The sequence below is a fragment of the Melanotaenia boesemani genome, chromosome 19 (assembly GCF_017639745.1).
Source record: "Melanotaenia boesemani isolate fMelBoe1 chromosome 19, fMelBoe1.pri, whole genome shotgun sequence".
Taxonomy (NCBI): Eukaryota; Metazoa; Chordata; class Actinopteri; order Atheriniformes; family Melanotaeniidae; genus Melanotaenia; species Melanotaenia boesemani.
In genome coordinates, this window is record NC_055700.1 from 10,986,559 (window position 1) to 11,013,033 (window position 26,475).

The 26,475-nt window shown below is 39.3% G+C and overlaps 2 protein-coding genes across 4 annotated transcripts; one reads left to right on the forward strand and one right to left on the reverse strand.

The window, feature by feature from the left end:
- pstpip2 (proline-serine-threonine phosphatase interacting protein 2) lies at positions 1 to 11,990 on the forward strand. The gene is made up of 14 exons (XM_041969953.1): positions 1 to 110; positions 604 to 704; positions 1,894 to 1,968; positions 3,136 to 3,170; positions 3,268 to 3,374; positions 3,471 to 3,533; positions 4,683 to 4,781; positions 6,766 to 6,811; positions 9,385 to 9,464; positions 9,552 to 9,650; positions 10,679 to 10,775; positions 10,931 to 11,012; positions 11,124 to 11,161; positions 11,855 to 11,990. Exons 1-14 carry the CDS (start codon positions 78 to 80, stop codon positions 11,902 to 11,904), a joined length of 1,005 nt encoding a protein of 334 aa, XP_041825887.1. The 5' UTR covers positions 1 to 77; the 3' UTR covers positions 11,905 to 11,990.
- A 57-nt stretch (positions 11,991 to 12,047) lies between these two features.
- On the reverse strand, positions 12,048 to 25,828 carry dhx29 (DEAH (Asp-Glu-Ala-His) box polypeptide 29). 3 transcript variants are annotated; one of them, XM_041969947.1, is made up of 28 exons: positions 25,486 to 25,828; positions 25,091 to 25,164; positions 24,876 to 24,989; positions 24,656 to 24,785; positions 24,431 to 24,570; positions 24,195 to 24,341; positions 23,738 to 23,864; positions 23,408 to 23,566; positions 22,538 to 22,706; positions 22,171 to 22,291; positions 21,662 to 22,054; positions 21,321 to 21,587; positions 20,607 to 20,750; positions 20,330 to 20,506; positions 20,068 to 20,208; positions 19,420 to 19,561; positions 19,192 to 19,312; positions 18,979 to 19,063; positions 18,801 to 18,889; positions 17,668 to 17,796; positions 17,429 to 17,504; positions 17,133 to 17,357; positions 16,846 to 16,982; positions 14,305 to 14,395; positions 13,920 to 14,216; positions 13,719 to 13,850; positions 13,223 to 13,319; positions 12,048 to 12,847 (listed from the first exon to the last, which is right to left on the reverse strand). In XM_041969947.1, the coding sequence occupies exons 1-28, from the start codon at positions 25,643 to 25,645 to the stop codon at positions 12,792 to 12,794; spliced, it is 4,140 nt and encodes a 1,379-aa protein (XP_041825881.1). In that variant the 5' UTR covers positions 25,646 to 25,828; the 3' UTR covers positions 12,048 to 12,791. The 3 variants fall into 3 exon arrangements, with proteins under 3 accessions (XP_041825881.1, XP_041825882.1, XP_041825880.1); XM_041969948.1 differs by having other exon boundaries at positions 24,704 to 24,785; positions 25,480 to 25,828; XM_041969946.1 differs by having other exon boundaries at positions 25,480 to 25,828.
- Positions 25,829 to 26,475: the final 647 nt, after the last annotated feature.

The window sequence follows — 26,475 nt, forward strand, 5'->3', positions numbered from 1 at the left end:
TACTGCGCTCGTGTGAGGGAAGTCACACAAATAAAGTCTAATAATACCTTCGGTTCTGCTGCCTCTTCCGCGTAGTTATGAAAAACCTTCATTTCAAAGATTTTTTCTGGGTGAGTACTTTTATTTTCTCTTTGTTCGTTGCTAAGTTTTTGACTAAAAAAAAAAGCTGCTTTGAGTGAAAGTAAAAAGCATTTTAGTCATGTTTACAAACTGAGATTTTCTGTAATCTGTTATCGATTACATCACTGGAAAATTATAGATTCATTTCCATTTTTATATTTGATTTTTTCTGATTATGTTTTGTTTTAAAAAATTAATTGGTAGCATAAATAGTAAATGTGACTTTTAAATGAATTAGTAGTACAACATGGCCTCATATATGAGGAAAGTCTAAATGTTGAGTATGATTACAGGCTGTTAACCTCACCTTCGCTAAATTATGGAGGTGAACAACTCAAAACATCAATTACACAGAGTGTCAAAGACACTGCATGGACCATGCCTGTCTTACATTTCACACTGGATGTTGGAGCAGTGATAATGACGTCATTTTTAATGTAATGTACATTAAAATTGTAAAAATAGTTTTCCTCTTGCTGACAGAACTCGGATCTTACTTCCACTGGTGGCTATGACGCCATCATCCAGTATCTCGGTGATGGCAAAAGGACATGCAAAGAAGTAGAGGACTTCATGAAAGCCAGGTAATGATTAATTCAGCCCTTTCACAGAGATGTGAGAGTAAGTCAAAAAGACAGGTAGTGGAGACAAAAAAAAGAGTGTGAGGTGAAAAAGAAGCTAAAGAAAAAGAGGGACATGAACTAAAGACTTACTGGAGTTGTTGCCGGAAACAGCACCGTTTATTACTTGAAAGATTGGAGTATTAAATATTGGCAGACATTGAGAGTGGTGCAGCCCAATGCAAACATCAAATATGCATTCATGAAATAGGAAGTTCCGTATCCTAAACTTTAAGTATTCCTCACTTTTAAGGTGATAAAGCTGACTTCCACATCAAAGCAGACTGGCATTGATTAAAGTAATTCAGAAAGTGTTATTTGTCTTTTACTCTTTTTAAGTACATTTTACAATAAAGTCATGAAAAGTCACATTTTTAATTTTGAATTTCTCACTGTCCTCTTTTCAGTGCCTCAGACAGAAACAGAAACATACACAAAATAAGCCCATATGGCAGCAACTAACTCAAATTACTGCACCTGATCTAACGACCAAAATGATGCACTAAGATTTTTTATGATTCCATGAAGTAACAGGTGATTGTATCAGTATGATTTCCCATAATAAAGTATGGAAACAGCAAAAGAAGATATTGCATAATAACACAACTGAAAGTTGACTAATTTAGGAATGAAAACCAGTTGTTTGCAGATTTCAAGAAGTAAGCCTTTTTGAACTGAAAGTTACCACAAGGCAACATGCTAGAGGTTATGCACATTGCATAAAAATGGAAAAAATGTATTAATAGTTTCAGTGAATATTTGTTGCATGCATTTAAGTTTATATACCTTATATACCTCTTTAGTCAGACTCAGTAATATAATAATTAATTTAGGTCCCTGAGAGTAAAATTAATTTTAACAGCCACTTCCTGGTATGACTGAGTGTTTTATGCAGGTAACATTATCTATTACGTATACCAATTTAGATTTATTAGTAGCTCATAAGCCTTTTAATGGATTATAACACACTTTACCTTAAATCCAATCAAGATATATTTTATATTTATACAACTGTATAATGCTTATTGCAATTTAATTTAATGCAAGCAATGAATTTACCTTTTGTCAGCTGAAGAATTATCCTGAGTGTCACCATGCCATTTGCATGTGTCCTTGCATGATAGACCTACTTCAACTGCTGTCTATCTTTCAGGGCATCAATCGAAGAGAAGTATGCCAAGGATCTGCTTGGTTTGTCCAAGAAGGTGTGTGGATTCCATGAGATGAAGTAAGCAACCAGCTCTACTTTGTTTACACAAAGCTTCTGCTAATTAAATGCATAAGCATGCTCTGTGCAGAGATGGTGGTGCACAGCTCCACCAAATGTGGAATTGTCAGCTGATTCATAAGTGAAAATGAAAAGGATGATTGCACTGTTACACCTATACCAATAAGACCAACAAAAATAGTCTCTTAAGTATGTTAATTTAGTCTTTTATGTATATTTTAATGTTAAAGCATTGTTTGCTCCACCAACAAACCAAGTTCCTGTTCAGTCACACGATCAGAGGGGTTTTGTTTCGTTTAAGGGTTTTATTAGTGTTATGAGGAAGGAAGACTAATTGGGGAAGATGGTTCATACAATATTAACTACTTTACCATAAAAGACGTGCAGTCACATACCTTTCTTGTAAATGTGCCCTGTGGGGTACTTCCTGGAACCTGCAGGACTTATTTCTTTTCTGGGAATAATCAGGTATTTGTCATTTCATATCATTAAGTAACATGATGATGAGAATTTGTCACCTTGACCACTCCTACTAAGTTTTTATCATAGTTTTACCGGTAGGCAGATTTTATGGCAGGTATTAAATTGCATTTCTTGTTGTAATAAACCATCTTGAAGTGATTTACCTGCAGAAACTTTTCTTGAAACATTTCAAGGCCTTTTCCTCCCTCATGAAACTATTTACAGAGCATTTTAAGCATTTGGAGAATCAAGAGCTGTTTAGATGTGTTTGCTTGTTTCATAGCGTCTTACTTTCACTGACTAGCAAACCTTACAAGGTACTTTCACAAGATATTTTTGTCCATTTGATCAGGACTATATAAACCACAAGACTTATCATGCAAAACTGCAGCAAACTGATCTGTAGTGAGCAGCATTTCAAAGTTTTGCTGTGAAAACTAAAGCTTAAATTTAGTAGATGAAGCAATGAAATCTGAGTTTCTTCCGATGACCAGGCACTATATTTCTCCAATTTGCTTGTGTGTTTTCACAGGATTAGCACACACTCACTTCCATATTGAATGAAATGATATTTTTTTCTCAGTGGGATCTAGTATTGAAGATTTTGGATCATGTATTTAGCCAGAATGCTGGTTCTTTATTATTAAAAAGCCTCTTCTATACTGTATGTTCATAGCAATTATGTAATCTTTTCTATTTTTTAAGCACTTTAAAGAGATCCATGGACATGTTAAAATTACGTAAGTGTGTAACATTTTTTCTTAACTTTCTTAACTATTAACTTTATTACTTAATTTCTATTTAGATAGCAAACTAATTCACATTTTGACATTGCAGAGACCGAAAATGTGAGCGTGTCACACTTGCAGTTGGCACAGAGCCTGAGGGAAGAGGCCAAAAAACTGGAAGAGTTTAGAGAAAAGCAGAAAGAAGCCAGGAAGAAGGTTAGTGGTTTTATCAGTTCTGCAATGCACTGAAATGCAGACAGCTTCTGTGTAATATGTTAATTTGCTAACAATAGATACAAACTTGTTTTTCAGACAGAACACCAATTAGATGTTCTCCACAAACAGAAGTCATCTCAGTTTAAGAAGACAATGGATGTAAGTTGAGATGGAAATGTGTTGAAATGCAACTAAAGGTATTTTTTGCAGCTCTGTGTCTATATAAAATGATTTGCCACAAAAATTTCCTTTCAGAACATTTCTGTTTATTTTCCATGCAACATGTTAATGATAAATAAGCTATTTGCTATGTAAATTTGTAGATATAAAGGTGGCGCTTCCAGGTTGTTTTCACTCTCCTGCAGTGCTACCTCTGTTGTGAAATGAAAACCAGAAGTACTCTAATGAAGTGGTATTAACAGATTATACATTTTTTGAGTCATGTTGGTGAAGTTTCTTTTCCCTCTGCTCTTCCTCTTTGGTGGGGGAAGTTGTGTTGAGAAGTGAATTAGACCAAAAAAATCCACGCCAAAAGAAATCATGTTTGGATCTGTTAGGATTTAGGTGTTAAAGAACCCTCAAAACAGGAAAACAGGGTAAAGCATATCACACAAATGACAAAATCTCCACCGTGATTTTTTAGAGCTCTGAATGTTCTTTTACTTATAAATCAGTGTTTTTTTTAACTGCTCACCAATGGTAGGGTGGTTAACAGCAGACATCACAACAGCTGGTTTCAACAGCATCAGACATTCAGTCTGCCTAACCCCCATGTCCTCATTTGTCAGATCATTACACAGCACTTATATAATTATAGGTTAAACCATTCTACTGAAAATGAGCTTCCCTGACTTTTTAAATACAAATAAATCACTAATTACAACCCACCCCCCGGAAATTATTTACATACTACATATATTGTGTCTAACTAACTTAAATACAGAAAAGCAAAAGTATCCAGACAAAATAAACTAATCAAAACCCCCATTTACTCCCATCCCTCTCTACGCTGACTCCTTGGTTCAGGCTAAGAAGGCGATTATTAAGTAGCTTGGGTCCTTAAAGGCTGCCCTCATGTGTGTGCTCTATGAAGCCATGTCCAGCAAGACCTCAGAGAAAGAGAAATTTCCCAAAATAAATAACAAAACCACAACTTGGATAGAAAAAAAATGTCTCAATATATGGAACACATTCAGCTTAGTGAGGAGGCTGTCCGCTCCACCCTCACAGGATCAAATTATTAAAACAGAAATAACAGATTGAAACTCTCTGCAATGATGCACTAAATAACTGTGGTTCTCTTTCCAGTCAAAGAAGGCATATGACCTGAAATGTCGAGACAAAGAAGAAGCAGAGCAGAATGTGAACCGAAACACCAACACCACCAACACCAAGCACATTGAGAAGGTATAGAGGAAATAGTCAACCTCAATGTTTCCCATTTTACCACAAAAGATGCTATAGAATTAACTTTTAACTCTTTGTGATCAGTCTTCATGCAAGGTTATTGTACATTAGTCTGCATATAAAGTGAAAGGTAGTCCTCAGCAACCTTTTTAATTCACTTAATTATATTAGTTGTTTTTGTGTTAGTTGTTATACATTTGATTGTCCTTAATCTACTGATTTAGTACCCATGATTAAACCTATTAATGGACATTGTAAAGCAGGTGTAAATCCTGTGTGTTCTTAAAACAGGAAAATAGCAGGATTGAAAAGTTTTTTTCCATATTTAAGGCACATCACACTAACAATTTTTTGAGGAGAGGGAAAGGATGGTTTAATATGTCTAGTTTTATCATAATTCACATAAAATATTAAAAATCCCATTTCTAGTAAAAAGTCTACCCTCTTATCTGGTTGACACACATTGACAAAACTAAAATCTTTAATTTGTCAATATACTTAAACTTTGTGAACTCATGTGTGGGAAAAGACTTGATTTTCATTACAGCATGCTGATCCAAATTTCATTATACACCTCTACATCAATGTATGCTCAAATCACATTAAATGAGTCATTTGTTGTTAGTGATCACCCCACATATCATCACAGATGCTGTATTCTGCACATTTCTTTTATAACAGCTTGAATGGTCTTTCTTAGTTCTGTCATGCAGAACCATGTTTCACTTTTATCCAAAAAGAGCTTTAGCATGTACTAGGGATGTGACATTCGTGAACGAATCGATTCTTTTGAACTTTTAAATGAACGATGGGAACCAAGTTACAGCTGTGAGTCGTTCATTTGTGAGCCATTCTTTTTATATACAAATTTTATAATACTGTGAGTTCTAGCTAAAACATTTACTAGAATTTGCACTGACTGCTCAGGTTTATCCTTGATTCAATCTATATTTTCCCTATAATTTTTTAATCTTGTATAGTAGATTTTATATTTATATATTTATATAGGTACACATTTTGATTCTTATATATTATGAAATTTTGTAAGATATTTTAAAAAGGAGCCAGTCTTTTGAATGGCTCTTTGAAAGGAACGGTTCCTCAAGATCCGGCTCCCTTCAAAGAGCCATAAATCCCATCTCTAGCATGGACTCATTCGACCACAGAATGCATGTCCAATGGTTTTTTTCAGTCTTAGCTGAAATCCACTGAACTCAGAGTTGATTAATGGCTTTATCCTTACATTACTGGATGAAGTGTTGAATGAAAGTTTTTCCACGGTACTTAGAGTTGGTGCCAGCTTAGAACCAGTTTTGAGAGCCAGGAACTGGTGCTTCAGGAGAGGGAAGTCAAAGAACTGGTTCTAAGGCAGGCTCTGGCTCCAAACCAGCACTGGAACCAGCTCGACATTCATACTATTCTACAGTCATTTGGCAGACGCTTTTCTCCAAAGCGACTTACATCTGAGAGTAAGAACAGCACAAGCAAGAATTCAAACAGGATGGGACATCATAATTAAGTGGTAGTCAGACTGCTGTGAGTCCAGTTGGACCCAGGTGCTGTGAAAACCCCCCATGTGGCTGGCTGTACTGATCCTGGTGGCATAGTCATTCATTGGAGGACTTCAGAGTCATGCACATCCAGAAGTTGTTTCCGTCTTTGACCTCGACATAGTGAAATATCTCAGACTCAGAATTATATGCAATGTTGATGTTGAAAAATATATATGTTTTTTTTTTTTTTTTTTTTTTTTTTGCAATCCAGCAATTCTTTGTTTTCTAAAAAATTGAAGTTATTTGGTGAAAACATTAAAAATGATTTTCTTCTTTCTTGGGTCTTTTAAACAAAAGTTTAGGTAATAAATGTTCAGTTTTATTTTAGAGTGTTTATTACAAGGAAATCTTGTTTTTTTTTTGTTTTTTTTTTAAAATGTCTTGTAGCCCCATAAGTCACATTTACTTATTTGACCTTTATTCTCTTTCAGCTACACTCAAAAGCACATCTGGCAAAACAGAATGCAGAAGAAGCAGGTAAATTTACCAGCACTGCTGGGACGGAAGTGCTAGACTCCTTTTATATATTGATTTTAACTTACACTTTTGAGGCTCTCATTCACACATGAACACTGGTGACAACATGCTGTACAGATAAACGTTGCCTCTGCATTTGACGATTAAATCCAAAATGAATGTTCCTTGCAGTGACTTCTTTCGTGATTTATTACTGTTTGTAGGTTTATTGCATGACTCAAGTCTTTTTAAATGAAAGATTTAGAGTAAAATCAGTGACAATGGATGGAAACCTTGTAATTTATCGCTGTTGTATCCATATAAGTCATCATAAAACCTGCTTGCTCAAGATATATGGTTGATAAAATTAAAATAAAATTACTCAAAGCTTTAAAACTCCATCCATCCATCCATTGTCTGCCGCTTATCCGGAGTTGAGTAAGCAGGGAAACCTAGACTTCCCTCTGCCCGGCCACATTCACCAGCTCATCCGGGGCGATCCCGAGGTGTTCCCAGGCCAGCCGAGAGATGTAGTCTGTCCAGCATGTCCTGGGTCTTCCCCAGGGCCTCTTTCCGGTGGGGCATGTCTGGAACACTTCACCAGGGAGGCGTCCAGAAGGCATCCTGACCAGATGCCTGAGCCACTTCATCTGGCTCCTCTTAATGTGGAGGAGCAGCGACTCTACTCTGAGCCCCTCCCGGATCACAGGGCTTCTCACCCTATCTCAAACGGAGTGCCCGGCCACCCTAGCTGAGAAAATTTATTTTGGCCGTTTGTATTCGCGATCTTGTTCTTTCGGTCTCTACCCATAGCTCGTGACCATAGGTGAGGGTAGGAACGTAGATCGACCGGTAAATCGAGAGCTTTGCCTTTTGGCTCAGTTCTTTCTTCACCACGACTGACCAATGCAGAGTCCGCATCACTGCAGACGGTGCACCGATCCACCTGTCAATTTCCCCCTCCATCCTTACCTCTCTCGTGAACAAGTCCCAGAGAACTCCTTCACTTGGGGCAGGACCTCAGTGCTGACCCAGAGAAGGCACTCCACCCTTTTCTGGCTGAGGACCATGGTCTCTGATTTAGAGGTGCTGATTCTAATCCCAGCTGCTTCACACTCGGCTTCGACTCGCTCCAGTGAGAGTTGAAGATCACAGCCCGATGAAACCAGCAGAACCACATCATCCGCAAAGAGCAGAGACCCAGTCCTGAGGCCACCAAACCGGATCCCCTCAACACTTCGGCTGCGCCTAGAAATTCTGTCCCTAAAAGTTATGAACAGAATCGGTGACAAAGGGTAGCCTTGGCAGAGTCCAACCCTCACCGGAAATGATTCTGATTTACTGCTGGCAACGTGGACCAAGCTCTGACACCGGTTGTACAGGGACCGAACAGCTCATACAAGGGGGTCTGGCACTCCATACTCCCGGAGTACCCCCCACAGGAGTCCCCAGGGGACACGGTCAAACGCCTTCTCCAAGTCCACAAAGCACATGTGGACTGGTTGAGCGAACTCCTATGCCCCCCCCAAGACCCTGATAGGAGTGTAGAGCTGGTCCACTGTTCCACGACCTGGATGAAAACCACACTGCTCCTCCTCAATACGAGGTTTGACTATCCGACGGAACCCTCCTCTCCAGCACCCCTGAATAGACCTTACAAGGGAGGCTGAGGAGTGTGATCCCCCTGTAGTTGGAGCACAACCCAACTGGTTGAAGACGTGTTGGTGGGATTGATAAGGTCTTTAAAGTATTCCCTCCACCGCCTCACAATGTCCCGAGTCAAGGTCAGCATCCACCCATTCCCACTGTACACAGTGTTGATGGAGTACTGCTTTCCCCTCCTGAGCCGCCAGATGGTGGACCAGAATCTCCTCGAAGCCGTCCAGAAGTCATTCTCTATAGCCTCTCCCAACTCCTCCCATGCCTGAGTTTTTGCCTTAGCGACCGCTGAAGCTGCTACCGCTTAGCCTGCCAATACCCATCAGCTGCCTCTGAAGTCCCACAAGCCAAAATGGCCCGATAGGACTCCTACTTCAGCTTGACGGCATCCCTTACTGCTGGTGTCCACCAACAAATTTGGGGGTTACCACCACGACAGACACCGACGACCTTGTGGCTACAGCTGCGGCTGGCCGCCTTAACAATAGAGGCACGGAACACAGCCCACTTGGACTCAATGTCCCCCGCCTCACCCTGGACATGGTTGAAGCTCTGCCGGAGATGGGAGTTGAAACTCTTTCTGACAGGGGACTCCACCAGACGTTCCCAGCAGACCCTCACATCACGCTTGGGTCTGCCAGGCCTGACGGCATCTTCCCCCACCATCTGACCCAACTCACCACCAGGTGGTGATCAGTTGACAGCACCGCCCCTCTCTTCACCCGAGTGTCCAAGACATGCGGCTGCAAGTCCGACACTAAACAGTATGATTACATTGTCCTGAGACTGTTAGCATTTAGAGAGATTATATCTAGCTGAAGGATGGAAAAAAATTTCCTTAAGTTTAATGCTTTAACACGGTCAGTTTACTTATTAAAATGGTTAGTGTATTGTTTCAGGGTATTCATACTATTTATCCTGCATTTCTCTGGCAGACAGGTTGTACCAGCAGAATGTGACCATGCTGGGAAAGATAAGAGACGAATGGCTGAAGGAGCATGTCAAGGCTTGTGATGTGAGACTGTGGATGACTCCTCAAGTTTAAGCATAGCACACATTGTGTAAATTAGCTAAATGTCATGTTTTGGTTTTTTTTACACAGGTGTTTGAAAAACAGTCGGTGGAGCGTATTAACTTTCTGAGGAACACAATGTGGACGCATCTTAACCAGCTTTCCCAGCAATGTGTCAACAGTGATGAGGTAAAACTCCAAAACACCAGATCGACATGAAAGCTTTTCTCATCTTTTTCAAGTTTTTTTCATATCTACATCACCATGAAACATTTTAAAAATGCCTGACTAGTAGCTTGTTTTACAAGCCCAAACAATGCATTAGTAGCTACTTCCACCCCATCATTTTTGCCCACCAGAGAATGGAAATCTGACCTCAATATTTTATTTAGATGCTATATTGTGTTGCCTATTTAGAGGCTATCTAAGCCAAAAATGTACATTCAAATCATATTACAGTCCTTTTCTAATCTAAACCAAATGCTAAACTTACCTGTCCACTGTGTGTTAAATATTACATTCAAGAGGACGTCTTCATTATGAATATAATGACTAATGAAACCTAGGGCATTCTGTATGTCTCTAAAGAATAAGCACAATATTATTTTTTTATTTTTAAGTTTTAGCATTTGTTTATTTTCAGAAATTTGCCAAATAAAAAGGGGTTTGATTTTGGAATGGATCACATTTAAGTACAGTACCAGCTTGTTAATTAGCAACATTAGCATTTAGCAGTACAACATGAAGGCTCATTTTTCTTCCTTTAACTTTTCCATGTCTTCCATTTACCAGCAGTTTTGGCCATTTTTAGGCAAACAAAACTAACCAGGAAACAACTGCAGTAAAGAGAAATAACAGGCAGGCACCATGGTGTGAAAAACTTCATAATTTCTATTAACTAATTATTCAGTTGGCTGAATAGCAAGCATCTGTTTATACAATAAAGCATTCAGCAGGTTTCCAATGAGAAAATGTTGGTCTTAACTCAAAATCTGCTGGATATAATAACAGGTGCCATGATAGACTTTATTACTTATGTCAGTGTTGCACTTTAAACTTCCGTCTAAAACAACAGAATCAAATTTATTGTAGTGACAATCTCACCATCTTGGACAAATGTACTAAAACTGCATATTGCAGACATGGCTCCTTTTTTTTGACCCTGACCTTATTTTTATTGTCTCTCTCTGCATGTGTGTGTGTGTGTGTGCGCACAGCTGTACGAGGAAGTAAGGAAGTCACTGGAGCAGTGTGACATCCAGGAAGACATTGAACACTTTGTAAACCTCAGATGGACCGGAGAAAAACCACCAGGTATAAAAGCAGCAAAAAATAAAATAAAATAGAAAAAAAAAATCACAACAGCACCCAGTCATTAACAATCAACCTGTGCTTGGTTGTATGTAGAAGGAAGTGGTTATCACAGATTAGTTTCCTATGCCTAAACTGTATCTGTGTTCCTCAAACAGCTCCTGTTGTGTACGAAAACTTTTACAGTGGTCAGAGGTCACCGACAGGAGCTCCACCCTCTCGACTGCTTCCACCAATCAGGTGCCGCTTGTCTGTTAACTTATCTATGTTTTGATAAGTTTACCTGTTCTTTGCTTCAGTTGTTGAACATTAACAGCTCAGTCCTGTTTATTTTGTTGTGTGAATCTGCAGGAGGGGCCCATTACCTGAACCAACACACAACAGTAGAGGTATGTTTTTTTGGTCTACTTAAAGGCATAGGAATACATGTCAGTAGAATCTGCCCCGCATCATTTAAAGCTTTTTCTAGAGACACTAATTAAATATGACATTTATACTGAGCATATAACTCAATTTTAATTGATGAGTTAAAATCTAATTTACCTCATCAATTAAATTTGAAATATAAAAGATGGAAGATAATAGTAATAATCCCCATTATGCACTAATAAGCTGTGACAAGCAGTTATTTTCAATATTTAACAATAATGACCATTTTTGCAATCATTTCAACAGTTAGATAATCATCAGAAATTTTATCTTTTATATTGGTCCAGAAGGGGAAACCATTTCTAGGAAATTAACAATATGTATAGCTACCATGCATAATGATTAAAAAAAGGGGCCCAACAATCCACAATTCACACTGCATATTCCTGCCAATTCTACCTCTGGAAAAATTTTCATCCAAATCCACCTTCAAAGTAATCCTGCTGACTCTCCTAGAGCCCGCAGAGGCCAAAAATGTGTTTCATGTTTTTTAAAAACAAATAATACAGATCTGCTTTCAAAGGAAAATTAAATAGACATTTTATTCATTTGCCCATTCACTTACATATATTCATTTTCTAATAAAAGATATTTTCCTGATTGTATTTATTTTTTGCATGCACAGAAATCGTTTTTGTTTGCTTTGATTGCAGATGATGCACAGTTCTCAGAGGATGCAGACTACAGTGTCATCCAGTACTAACACACACATCTCCTGCAACTTTGTCACGAACATCAGATTTCCCTATTATTTCTCATCACCCTTTGTGTGTCCTCTAAACATACTGATGTAACAATTGAAAAATTTGGTTGCATGTTTGGTTAGTTGCATTGACTTTTTTTTTAATGCATCATGCTACGTTATACCTCAAAACAATACCAGACAGTCTACTGTTACTGCATCTATCTGAATAACATTTCAACCAGGCGGCTCTTTGCATGTGTATTGAGAAGCTTTTATTCTTATGGTTTTTTTGGATAGCAAATGTTTTTTCATGGCATGGTCTTATAGACCTCCACAAACATGTTTCTAAGCTCTTGAGACCTTGGCATGATTATCCCACACCTTTCAGAGAACATTAGATTCGACATGTCAAAGGTTCTTTAAGCCGGGTCACACACTGCAATTAGTGGCACTTATATGCAACTTGATGGGTAAGGAATACTTATTTATTACTTCATGCTTCAACACCAAAATCTCTTTTAACTTGTGCTAGATGAATAATGAAAAAGACCAAAACAAAGTAATTTGTTGGTATTTCACCTTTACATGTAAGCAATGTTCCACCCGAGCTAAAAACAGTCAAAAATGTTCTCAGAGGGTAATTTTGTTAAAACAGCCATTTATTTCTGATGATTAACTGTGACACAATAACATCTCAAATTAAAACATTTTTACTCTAACCATATAATACAGTCCTCAATATGAGCAAAACATTTCAGGTAACCATAATTTTTTATCTGTCCATGTCAGTGGATGGTGTGTGAATGTGTTTCTGCAGGTTCATCCTGAATTAAAAAAGGACATAAGTAACACTAGAATCACAGGCATTAAAAGGCGTGGAAGTTGTTCAGAGACAGCCTGTTGTGTTACACAGTGTGCTCTGATCTGATCAGATCCAGAATCAGCTGGATGGTTGCTTCACCTGAATGAGAAAAACAGGAACAAACCAAACAGCAGAATTAAAGTATTTTCTCACTTTCTTACTGATTTAGATGAATTATAGTTCCCCCTTTTTTATTAAGAGAATAAAATGTGTTATTTTACAAATCTTATGAAGATGTCAAATCCACACTACAAAGGTTGATTGCTTTCAACAGCATTTCAATAAAATGACTTCCTTTTACTGAATATGAGTATTTTTATTTAGTATTCACATCGCCTTGTGCTTCTTTTACTTTTTAGCTTCCACTGTGTCTTCACTTTGTTGGGCAAAGTGACTGAGTAGAGTTGTGCATTAGATTTAGTACTTTTTAAAAGGGGAAAACTGTCACTGTCATATTGAGATGCCTGGGTTTACCTTTAAGATTCATTCTGGGGTTCTCCAGCTTCTTTTCAAGCAAAGAGTCCATCAGTTTCCTCAGATGTTTGAAGATCACACCAATCCGCACAGGAGCCTTAAAAGAGGAACAAATGGCTTTTAATTAAAAACAGCTGCAAACAAAACACTGGGAACCGAAAGTTAAAGTAGATATGATTTTTTTTTAAGAGTTTGTTTCAGATTTATTTAGAATAAATCTGTCTTTCCTCGTGTTAGGTTATGGCTGCAGTTACTGTTCAGTGCATCATAAAGCAAGAGTAATAAATTCTTATGAGTTTCTTTACTGTTTAAAAGTAACTGGACTGAGCTGGATTTTCACCTCTTCTAAATACAGAAATCCTTTAATTCTTCATATGTTGAAGTATTTTCCAGTTCAGTTCATAAACATTCAGGACATTTTAATCTGTTGGACTGCAAAGTCCATTTTTACTTAAACAACTGGACCACTCCCAAAGTAACCCCTCAGACCTCAGACCTGAAAGTGGATCCAGCCGTCTAAAGTGATGAGCTTCTCTCTGTGCTGAATGTCGATGTCACCTCCAAATAGCAGCATTGGGAAAGGAGATATCAGCGTGGTGTCTCGCAGGTAGATCTTGGTATATTTTACCTGTGCATGAACATTTGTTAACACAACGGTGCACTACAGATGAAAAAACATCACATTCCAAGTACATACCTTCTCCTGGTACAGCAGCCAGCCGTGGGTCTGCAGGTTATGGTTTACAGATGAAGGGTGGACCTGAGCCTTGCCTTGAGGTGTCTCCACTGTGCAGGCCACTCGCTCTAGCACATCCACGGAGGGGGTGCACAGGACCCGGGCCACGTTGTCATAGAGCCCCGCTGTCAGCGCCGCATTCAGGACGGAGATCTGCTGCTTGGACAGCGCCACCGATTGCTCCTTCAAACGAGAGGAGGAAGAGCAAGACCAGAAACCTGTCTGCTCCATCATCTTCATCAGCTCTCGTTTCACATCCTGCAGTGAAGATGGAGTTGAGCAGATAGATTTAGACAGGAGGAGGGAGAGTAAAGGTTTCTTACAATAAGAGAAGCTTTTGTGTTACCTCTATTGTAATGAGAGCTGTTCGATTGAGGAAGTGTTTCCTGCAGTAGGACAACTCTGCTCTCATTCCTTCAGTCTGTGCATTTTTCCATCTAATAGTTTCAGAAAAGAGAAGAGGTCACAGAATTTAAACAATCCAGTTTAGAAATGACAAGACTGTCCTCAAGTGATCCTGAAGCATTATTTCCCTCAGTCTTCTTTTCTTCTCTTTCATAACTATAAGAACAGTTGCATTGGTTGTCAAGGTAACTTAATTGCTCATGCAAATGACTTCCTGATGGGAAATTTTTACCTTTTTATATATATATATATATATATATATATATATATATATATATATATATACAATGGGGGAAATAAGTATTGGACACGTCAACTTTTTTCTCATTATATTTATTTCCAAAGATGCCATTCATGTGACATTTCTTCCAGACACTGGTATTAACTCAAATAATCCACGCATGAAAAGAAATCACAAGATTCAAATCCATAAATAGTGATTATGTGGAATTAAGTGCAATAACACAGGAAAAAAGTATTGAACACACCATGGGAAAGCTGTATAGTTTGGCAAGGAAAGGCACCATACCATCTCAAACCTGAAAGTAATTAGTCTTTGTACTTCCTATAAGTGCAAACCAACATCAGCTGGGTTAGTGCTAATTGATGGCCCTATAAACAGGTTGTTTTTTTACTAAGTAGTCAAACAAGACACATCTCATGATGGGTAAAAGCAAGGAGCTCTCTCAAGACCTTCGCAGCCTGATTGTTGCTCAGCATCAGAATGGAATTGGTTATAGACTTATCTCAAAGAATCTGAGTATTCCAGTAAGCACCGTTGGGGCCATTATCCGCAAGTGGAAGAAGCATCACCTTATCATCAACAGGCTGCGCACAGGAGCTCCTCGCAAGATTTCTGACCAGGGAGTCAGAAAGATGGTCAGAAGAGTTCTCAAAGAGCCAAGGACCACCCGGAAAGCGCTCCAGAAAGACATGGAGGCAGCAGGTACAAGTGTTACAGAGAAAACGATAGGCAATGCACTCCACCGCCATGGCCTCTATGGACGTTCAGCCCGCAAGACTCCGTTCCTCAAAAAAAGGCATGTTGAAGCTCGTTTACAGTTTGCTAAACAGCATCTGGATAAGCCTGTGGAATACTGGGAGAATGTTGTCTGGTCAGATGAGACCAAAATTGAACTTTTTGGCTGTCATACTACACACCATGTTTGGAGGAGAAATGGCACTGCACATCACCCAAATAACAATATACCAACAGTGAAGTTTGGTGGTGGAAACATCATGGCGTGGGGTTGTTTCTCATCTCGGGGTACTGGCAGACTTCATATAATTGAAGGAGCAATGAATGGAAACATCTATCGGCACATTCTTGAGATGAACCTGCTGCCATCCACCAGGATGATGAAGATGAGACGTGGCTGGACCTTTCAACAGGACAATGATCCGAAGCACACGGCAAAGTTGACTCTCGAATGGTTTAAAAAAAAGAAAATCAATGTGTTAGAATGGCCCAGTCAATCACCTGACCTAAATCCGATTGAACATTTGTGGAAAGAACTAAAGATAGGGGTTCACCAGAGGGCACCAAAGAATATTCAAGATTTGAAGACAATCTGTGCGGAGGAATGGGCAAAAATCACACCTGAGCAGTGTGGGCGATTAGTTCATACATACAAGAAGCGTCTGGAAGCAGTCATTGCAAACAAAGGCTTCTCCACAAAGTATTAAACGAGTCTCAGATAGTGTGTTCAATACTTTTTTCCTGTGTTATTGCACTTAATTCCACATAATCACTATTTATGGATTTGAATCTTGTGATTTCTTTTCATGCGTGGATTATTTGAGTTAATACCAGTGTCTGGAAGAAATGTCACATGAATGGCATCTTTGGAAATAAATATAATGAGAAAAAAGTTGACGTGTCCAATACTTATTTCCCCCATTGTATATATATATACATAAAACAAATATAGTAAATCCAAACAACCACAGAAAACTCAAACTAATCTTACTTTACATCCTTTACTACTGAGTACTATGACTCAGTTTGCAAGATCCTGTTTTTCCATTCAAAACTAATCTGAGCTGAGCTTTGTATACATATCTGAGAATCCTAAACACACTTTTTAAAGAAAATTTAAACTCTTGTGATCTCATGTGTTCCTGCTGTGTTGTATATAAACATGAACCAAGTAAAAATATTTTATTAGCAGGATTGGGATTGCAATAAAAACAAAGGAATAGAGGTTGAATGGTTACTCTACCTAATGCCTACATCTAATTCTCAACATGAATCCCAAATAATCTAAATATAATTGTTAGTTGTTGCAGTAAACTATAAAACAGCATCACACACTGTCCTTTGGCAAGTTCCTGTCTTGTTAGAGGAAGGGAGAAAATAAGCAATTTGTTCTTATCATGGCTGCTTCTCTGTTAATTTAAAGTAATTTCCTTATGTTAATCCTATTCCTGAGCACAAACAAACAAACAAGAGATTATTTGAGTCTTTTAGGTTTGTCCATACCCCAGATATGCATTGTATATGGTCAGGTGATCAGAGTTGGCTAAAGCCAGAGCAGCTTTGGCCAGGTTAGCTTCATCTTTTGAGTTCATTGGTGTGGAGAAAGGAGATTTCTCTGTGATGGCTGCTGCAATGGTTGCCTGAAACAAGTCTTCTGTTAATGCAACTCAAACACACATGAAATAACACATATAAAATATCTATCAACATAATTATGACATGATACAGGAAGAATATGTAAAAGCCATAGCAGATTCAGTTTTTTTTTATAATGAACAGGTGCAACGTACTATGGGCTCCAAGCAGCCGAGGATGGCTCCATAGATGAGCATCTTGCCAATCTTCACATTGATCGGCAGACTTGCCAGGTGGTGTCCCAGTGGGGTGAGGATGTGATTATCGGCGTGACACGCACCTATCTTCCTCAGCAGGTTGACAGCGTTACTAACCGACTGAGGCTGAGGAGCATCCAGGGCCCGGCTCAAAAAGTCCTCTGGGGAGCCGTACTGACATTTCTACCAGAGAAGAGAAGAACTTGTTTTTGTGTGACTTTTTCTATCAAAGTGACAAAGAATAATTTATTTACCATAATGTGAAGACAGAGCTCCTCCAGTGGGACCCGCAGAATCTCTGGAATAGAGTAATCCATGAAGGCATCAAACCTGGAGATGAGCGTTAAACAAGACCAGAACAAAACAGTTTTATTCTTAATGACAAAGCAAGTCCTGTGTATTTAACAGAATATTATCATTTTATTATTATGTTCGCTGTACATCTTGGTGTCATACAAACACTGAGACTTGACCAACATGTTGAGCTCCACACCTGAATTTTGGGTAGAGTCTGAAGCAGAAGCCGTTTCTGACTCGTCCTGCTCTCCCCTGCCTCTGGAGGGCGCTAGCTTTGGAGACAAATGTTTCCACCAGAGAACTCATCTGGCTGCTCTCGTGGTACCTGAACAGTACAGCAGAACAGAGTTATAGCTGTTTAAAACCAGATGATAACTTCTCAGGGTGAGAAATATTTGGAAACTGGTCTAATATTTGTTATGATAGCATTAAACAAAATATATTTATATTACAGCTGAATAAAAATGAATGAGTTTTAAATGCCTCTTTGAGACGTCCAAACTGTAGGGAGAGTTTAGAAATTACAATTACAGTTAATTAAGTCTGGAAACCTTTTAGAGGGTTCCCCATAATGGGCAAAATATGCCAAAGGAAAGCCAGATTAGGATGTGTAACAAGCAAAAAAGTGGGAAAAATGGAAAACAACATTCTTTAGAAAGATTAAAAAAGATCAAACTGCATCTTTTTCTGAATTAGTGGATAAGTTCTGAAGATTACAGCTTAGACTCAAATGCAAAAAGATTGATAGTACTGCAGTTTCAAATCCTCTATACTTGCTCATTGTAGTTCAGGATTGTGGGGGGCTGTAGCCTATCCCAGCAGTTACTAGGCAAAAGGCAGGGTTCATCCTGGACAGATCACCAGTCCATTGAAACAAACCCAGAGAGACAAACAACCCCTCACACACACGCACTCACTCCTAGTGAGAATTTATAGTGAACAGTTAAACTAACATGCATGTCTTTGGACTGTGAGAGTAAGCCAGGTACACATATGCATACACAGGGAGAACATGCAAACTCCACACAGAAAGGCCCGGCTTGAACCAGGAACCCTTCTTGATAAGAGGCAACAGTACTAACCACGACACCACCAGGCAGCACTGTAATAAAAAAGCCCACAAAAGATAACTAAAATATTTAAAGCTGCAAAGATGCAAAACTTGTTTAAACCTGACTATATATTAACTATTGCCTTTTCAATCAATTTACATCACAGACACCAAGATAAAGTAATGTCTGAAAGGGAGACTCCAATAGTTAGAACTTAATTAAATGAGAGCTGGACACAATCAAATAAACATTAAATATTCTTTTTGAGAGCTCTTACTTATTTTCTTTGGTCTTCCCTGAATCAATGACAAACACAACATCAGGAATAGTAACACCTGTCTCAGCAATGTTGGTCGACAACACAATCTACAAGAAAAAGAGCAGCGAATAAGGACGACGACTTCTGCATTATACGTCATTCAAGTACTTCTGAATTACACTTCATTTAGCAGTACCTTTCTAAGGCCAGCAGGGGGCACTGTAAAGGCAGAAGCTTGGTCTTTTGATGAAATAGTGGAGTGGAGGGCAACAATCCTAAACCTTAAAAAGTAGACAAAACACAGTGAGACAAAGGGAACAGGTGAACCTAAAGCTGAATGGTGGGTATGTTTTAACAGCTTATGCGTTTTCAAAATGTGTTGGTAATGAATTTAAGTGTGTTACATCACCTCTTTTTGTCCTGAAACCTCTTATCTGAAGAGAGCAGGTCATACAGCTGCTGGATGTGAGCCAAACCTGGGAGGAAAATGAGAATGGCTCCATCCACATCTGCAAACTGAGGGGCCTTGTCTGGTAGAGACACCAAAAATCACAAGTGACAAGTTCATTTTTCACAAGTCCTAAACATGTATGATCATTTACTTTGTGCATCCTCCGACAGTCCACTTCATCTGTACCTAAATAGTGCACAAGGTCCACGAGCAAGTCCATATTGATCTTATTAGGGTTCATATACTGCAACACCTGCCGAGTCCTGCTGCTGAAGTGGTCAAGGTCCGGACCCAGGTCCCAGCTGTTTGAGTCCCTCACTATCACCTCCTGCAATCAATAGGAGCACACAGACTGACTTGTCTGATACAGTCAGCTCATCACAAGGACAAAGGTTAAGTTCACACAGCAGGTTAACAAACACTCGTTTAGGAAACATGAGTCCATCAGCATTACTGAGCTTTAGCTGAACATGTAGGGAACTAAAACCTCAATCTGAAACTTCCCCTTCAGTGGTAAATTGAGGTTACAGTCAGATTTATTTGAGCCTAAATTATTCATTTATTAACTTTTTACAAACTTTCCTTCTTGGATTTTGTTGCATATTTTCAGATTTTTATGTTTTACTATTCTTGTTAGGAACTTGCCCCTAAAGAGCTGTCCGTGTTTATGATTGTTCATCGATGTCAACACCATCCCTTTTACATTTGAGTGCTCGTAGACATTCAGTGACACAGCTTGGCAGGATTTTAAGGATTTTTTTTTTAGTTAGTGGAGCCAGATAACAAACTACCACAATCGTCAGATATCAAACTACTAAAGAGAGCCAACATTACCTGGTGCTGTAAAGTCTTCCCTCCTTTCTGTGTAACAGATATGGAGACTTCTTCTTCTTCTTCAAGAATTTTCTGGCTGTACTCGGAGTCCTTTTCCAGAATGTATCCTGTCTCCTCCACTATGTCTTCTAAGTGGTATACCTGGAACCAAAACCACAGCAGCTTCAAACTGTCTGCTCTGTTTGAATGTACCTTTGAATTTTTGTTACAGACTCATATCCAGCCAATCACCTGCACCCACACCAGTAAACTACTACTTTACCTCTACAGGGAAAGTCCTGCCTGGAACGGTGATCACTGGGCAGCGGTTGAAGTAGTTGGAGAACTTGTCACAGTCCACAGTGGCACTCATGAGGATCAGCTTCAGATCGGATCTTCTCATTACAACATCTTTAAGGATGGTTAGCAGGAAGTCTGACTGGACGCTCCGCTCGTGGACCTGAGAGGACGAAGGTGAGGCGGTGAGATGAGAAGTTAAAGGTTTTAGCCCAACAGTGGAAAGAAAATATGCGAGGAGTGTGTTCAGCAGCTGTTAGTACCTCATCCACAATGATGTGGGTCAGGGAGCTGAGATGTTTGTCATGTTGGAGCTTCCTAATCAGAACTCCAGTTGTGCAATACAACAGTCGGGTCCAGTCCCCAGACTGGTTCTCCATCCGGATCTGGTACCCACACAGCGAGGACTAAATTCAACATAAAACATAATCATTAGAGCGGATGGCAGTGCATTTGATTTAAAACTGGGGACGCACCAATACCATTATCATGTCTAAGTCCAATAATTCTCGTACTTGGTAATCATAAAAGTACTCCGAACTACACCACCCGACACCAATGTAAAAACATTAGAGCTGTCACAATTAACACGTTAATGCAAAGACATAAATTAATAATATTCAAAATCAGGTGTCCAGAAACAATTTTTAAAAATCTTAGTGAGAGAAGCTGCATACAGGTGCCTTGTCACAGCTGTGGACATGACCCACCAAAAGACACTTCATCTTCCTTATTTATGAAGATTCTGACCATTTTCAAGCTTTACATTTAGAGGATGGCAGCAGGATGACCTATTTTATATATCACACAATGAACTAATCAGTGAATGCATCTGGCATTCTGGTCCACATTCCTTACCAGTAAAGTGTTGTTTGAATACTATTGTCAAGTACTCAAATGTAAGTACTTGTATTTTTCTTTTTTTTTTTTTTGGTGCATCCCGGTTTAAAACCAAAGACCTGAACATGAGTAGTCACCTTGGATCCTGGTCCATCTTCACAGCCCAGTTCCTCGCTGACTCTACAAGCCAAACTCACGGCTGAAATCCTGCGTGGTTGAGTCACCACAATGTTGCAGGACTGAGCAGCTTTTCCTCCAGTCAACAGCTCCTCCAGGAGGAACTGAGGGATCTGAGTACTCTTCCCGCTGCCCGTCTCGCCAGCAACCACCGCCACGGGGTGACGCTGCAGAGCTTCCAGGATACGACGTCTGTGTTGAAAGACAGGAAGCTGCTCCCGTTCTGCCTTGGAGATTGAACACTAGGTGAAGCTTTATGTCACGTAAAATCAACTTTGTTTAAAAGTTCAGGTGAATCTACCTGCAGTTTTTGGGCGAGTGGAGATTTTTTCAGCTTGAGTATAATCTCTCTGGCTGCCTGCAGTGCTGCCTCTTCCCTCCTTCCTCCAATTCTTTCACTCCTTTCTTCCACATCTTTTTCTCTCTCTCCAATATCAAGACCAGCCAGGTTCTCCCAGGATTCTTCAGGCTCCTCTTCATCAGCGCCGCTCAACCCATGCTGTCCTTGAGATGCAGGCTTCTGCCCCTGACTCTGGTTCTGCTGCTGCTGTTTGAGTCTGGTCAGGAGCCGGGAAATGAACTGGTCTCGAGGTTTGTTGGCGGCAGTGCGGCTTTCATCCTGCTGCTGCTGCTCGCTGTCTCTCCACTCCAGCCACACATCTCTGTAAGTTGGAGGAAGGAGCTGATGTACTGACTGACAGAAGGAAGAGGAGGGAAAAAAAAGAGTTCACTGCAGATGCATAGATGGACACAGTCAAAACTAAGCAAAAATGAGGCATCAAGCATATTGGACCTGGTAATACATATTACCTGTCCTTTAACTAAGGTGTAGAGAGCCAGTGTGGCAGCCAGATGCTGAGCCTGCATGCTGTCCTCAGTCAGGATAGTTGGACAAACTTCCAGGACATCATCTGCTCTCTGAACACGCACCCTGATGCATGGAAAGTCATCATGTGATTAAAAGAATATAAATCTAAACTCACTCATAAGACTCTCAAACAGTCCTACAATCTACGGTTTTATTCTGCATCTTCTGGTGGTTTCATTTTATAGTCTGTTTAAAAAAAAAAAAAAAAAATGAAGATATTGCCAGCAGTCAGTTTAGGAGGATTTCAATCATGGCAATACCGTCTAACATTTATCTATTTACTAATGTTACTCACACACACACACTTACTTGCATCTCCAGTATCTACCAGCAGCAACCTTGTTGAAAGACGGTGGCGGACTTTTGGGAAGGTTCTTTCGGACCCAGTCGATGAGGAACTGTTTGGGAGACTTTCCTGTCCAGCTGCGAGCAGTGTAGTCAAAGTTACGAATGTCCTTTGGTTCGTTCTTTTTTACAACTATAAAGAAAAATTATACAAAAAGGTCAACATTTGTCTCATACAGAGGCCTCTGAAAACACGGTTACAGTCTTAAACTCCAGATAAACAGCTTTTCTAGGAACATCTATTATTATTTCCGCCAAAACGGAGGTCGTGTATTCGGCAACGTTGGATTGTCTGTATGTCTGTTAGCCAAATAACTCAAAGTTACACATGGATTTTGATTAAATTTTCAGAAAATCTCAGAAACAGAATAAGGAACAAGTAATTTGATTTTGCGGGTGATGCCTGGACAAAATACAATGGCTTGGTGGAGGTCTGCGCTCGCTGAGTGCTTCTAGTTTTTTATTATTCTTACTAGGTTTCCTCTTCTGCTTGGTTGATGCTTCACTCTGTCCTACATTGCTTTATTGTTAACCTTCTCCATACAAACATACATGAGTGCATTATTTATGGACTACATGTGCACTAACACACCTGGAGATTTGAATGATTGGTCCGGAACACACGAGAAGAGGTCATGAAGCCTTTTTGAAGCAGCATTTCATAGTATGGAAATGAATTTAGTAGAAAAGCTTCCATTTCTATATTATGTGGATGAAACTTTTGTCCACACAGAATTAGTGTGACACAATATATAAAAACATAACCTGAACCATGACCTTAGAAAGTGTCTCTGAATAATGGCTGTTAATTGGCTCTGAAGCTGGTAGATGAACCTTTTTCTGCAGGAGGCTCCTTCTCTGCTTGCTCAAACAAACTGAAGCCAAGATCTTCTTTGACCTCACTGACAGGAAGCATCCTCTTCTCCTTTTGAGGGAAATCAACCACTTTTATGGCTGGATTGAACATGGGGTGGGACTCCAGTTGTTTCATTTCTGGAAAGAGAAAATATACCAATATATTAGAGGAGAACGTTAATGATGTAAAACTATAGGAAATGGCATGAGCTGCTGCCTTTTGCACGTGTTAAATGTGAAATTCCATAAAAAAAAAGTCAAAGAAAATACATTTGATGAATGCGATTCAAAAGTCTCACACACACAAACCTTGCTGTATGATGCGTATTCTGTCCTGCGCCATCCTCTGACCCGCCTTGTCTAATTTAGTCTTGGCAGCAGCTGCCATTTCTTTAGTGTCATACAGTTGAGCAGTGAGGATCAAATACCTGTCGTTCTACACAAAAGTACATAGTACAGTTAGTTACAGAAAAACAACATGAAGAAAAAAACATTTATATTGATGAACTGATCAGGCTCAATGGTTTTATGTGACTTAAAAACTATGTTTTGAGCTCTGTTGCTCTGGGAAAAATTATTCCATTTGATTTGGTAGAATTTTCATTGAGCTTTAGATAAATGAGGGCTTAATTCAGTTTGTATGAAAACTGCTAAAAGAAAAAGTCTGATCAGGTGGCTGACTGAGAAGTCTGTAAATGCTGCTTTAAAATGTTTTACTGACAGAGAGTCATAGATCCCAGCTGTAAGTTGCTTTAATTTTTCTTACTGGATCAAACTTTTCATCTAGTTCAGGATTGTGTGTCTTCTTCCCCCCTCTTTCTTCTTCCTCCTCCTCCTCTTCTTCATCGCTGCTTTGCTCTGCGTACCTCAAGATCCAATCTTTCATGCTGGCAGCTTCATCCTGCTCTGTGACCTGGCAAACACCACACACAAACTTACAGGTTATTGCGCAAAGCACATCATGTTCAGCCAAGCTACATGTACGTTGCCTAACACGCAAACCTTGGTGGTCTCTTTAGGGGTGTTGTTGGATACTTCTGGGCTCTTAGCTGCAGGGTTTTGCTGGGGAAGAGGCTGAAATTTCGGCCTGCTCTTTTGGCTCTCCTCCTGCAGCTGCTGGCTGAAACCATCTGGCAACTCCTCTGATAAATTGACAACAAATACAAAGAGTCACCTTTAGGAATTTCATCAGTATTTACACTTTAATGTGGAGTGATTCTTTATTACCATCTTTAAGGTTGAGACAGAGCCAGTCAAGAGCAGAGTGAAGATCACCTCCGTATAAGACGCTACTCTTCATCGCTTCTTCTATGTGTTCTCTCTTAAAGTTGAACTTTTGTAAAGCTGTGTATAGGTCCTAAAAACACATGAGAATACAAATATTTTAAATCCAAAATCTGAATGTGGTGAAACCAAAGAGGCATCAGAGGGATGGTTTAGTCTTTACCAATAATTTCTTGTTTGTAAGTCTACCAGATATGGGCCCTTTGTCTCCATTCTCCTGTCTGAAGTCATTGATCAGCTTGATAATCTTCTTCTCCAGGTCAGTGTAAATAGAAACCTATGCTCACAAGTTAAATGTAATTTATTATTATCATTTTTCAGTACGAAACACATTTTAAACCTGATATTTCTCCTTAGACATGGACACACTAAACTTACTTTAAGAATTGACTTGTCTGAGACCCCACTCGTGTCAACTTGCGCTGTGTTGGAAAGGCTGTAGGTCTTCGGAGCTGAAGACAAAACAGCAATACATGACATGTCACTACTGGGCCAATATTCATGTTAGTACAATTGTCACCTTGTCTGATGCAGATTTGTTAACTAATACTGCATAATCAGGTTTTATGGACATATTCTGGCTATTAAAATTATCTGAAAGTCAAGATACTAATGGTACAGCATGCTGACCACCGGCTACAAACTGAAGAGGATCATATGAACTGATTGACAGTAATGGAGTGTGCAACACCTACACGGAAATATTGATAAATACAGTATATGTAAACTCAGCAAAATAAATATGCGGCGTTTCAATTTATTACCACCTTTACACTTGCTCTCTTTCACTGGTTTGGTAGGTTTATTGCAGGTAGCCTGTTTCTTCGGTTCTTCCGCCGCATCGGACCCCGCTGTCGTTGCACAAGTCCGACCAGCTGCTACCGGGGCCGCCGAAGCAGCCTGAGCCGCCGATTTCTTCTTCTTACCGCCCATTAGGTCAAGATCCCTAACTGACTCGGTTTCCTTTACCGGGTTCCGTTTGCGGACATAAGGTTACAAGACATCAGTGAGCGGCTGGGTGGAAGAGATAATTACACCACCAGAACGTGTTACTGTTGGGCCACACGGCTTCCGTAGCGGAATTGTCGAAACTTTACGTTCACGTTGCATTTACGACCGTAGCCTTTTTGTAGTGATACGTCAACGCGTCCGCCATATTGGCCGTGGCAATACAAGACATTCAACTAAATCAAGTGAAACTGGATTTGTACTTCAACATATGCCCCTTTTCTAATCAAGAACACACACACAAATTTTTATATATATATATTTTATATATATATATATATATATATATACACATATATATATATATATACACATATATATATATATATATACACACATATATATATATATATATACACACATATATATATATATATACACACATATATATATATATATATACACACATATATATATATATACACACATATATATATATATACACACATATATATATATACACATATATATACACACACACACACACATATATATGTTATTTTGAGGTGTAATACAGGCAAATCCTAAAACATGCTGATAAAAAAAATACAATTCACAGGCTGTTTGTGTCACATGCTGTTGTGAATAAGAAATTGCTACAAATATTTGTTGCTGTATACTCTGTATAGCTGATTTTATGTTATCTATTGTGCAGCGCATTGAGATACTCCAGTAGTTATTCTCCCAAACCTGTGCACACAAACTATGAGAACTATCACCTTCAAAAGGATGCACTTTCCTTTTCCTCATACCCT

Coding starts and splice junctions, on each gene's coding strand:
- pstpip2 (XM_041969953.1), top strand. CDS start 78: ATGAAAAACCTTCATTTCAAAGATTTTTTCTGG. Junction 705..1,893: donor GAGGACTTCATGAAAGCCAG/GTAATGATTAAT, acceptor TCTATCTTTCAG/GGCATCAATCGAAGAGAAGT. Junction 6,812..9,384: donor ACAGAATGCAGAAGAAGCAG/GTAAATTTACCA, acceptor TTTCTCTGGCAG/ACAGGTTGTACCAGCAGAAT.
- dhx29 (XM_041969946.1), bottom strand. CDS start 25,645: ATGGGCGGTAAGAAGAAGAAATCGGCGGCTCAGGCTGCTTCGGCGGCC. Junction 22,292..22,537: donor GGTAGATACTGGAGATGCAA/GTAAGTGTGTGT, acceptor TCCATGCATCAG/GGTGCGTGTTCAGAGAGCAG. Junction 20,751..21,320: donor AAGATGGACCAGGATCCAAG/GTGACTACTCAT, acceptor TGTTGAATTTAG/TCCTCGCTGTGTGGGTACCA.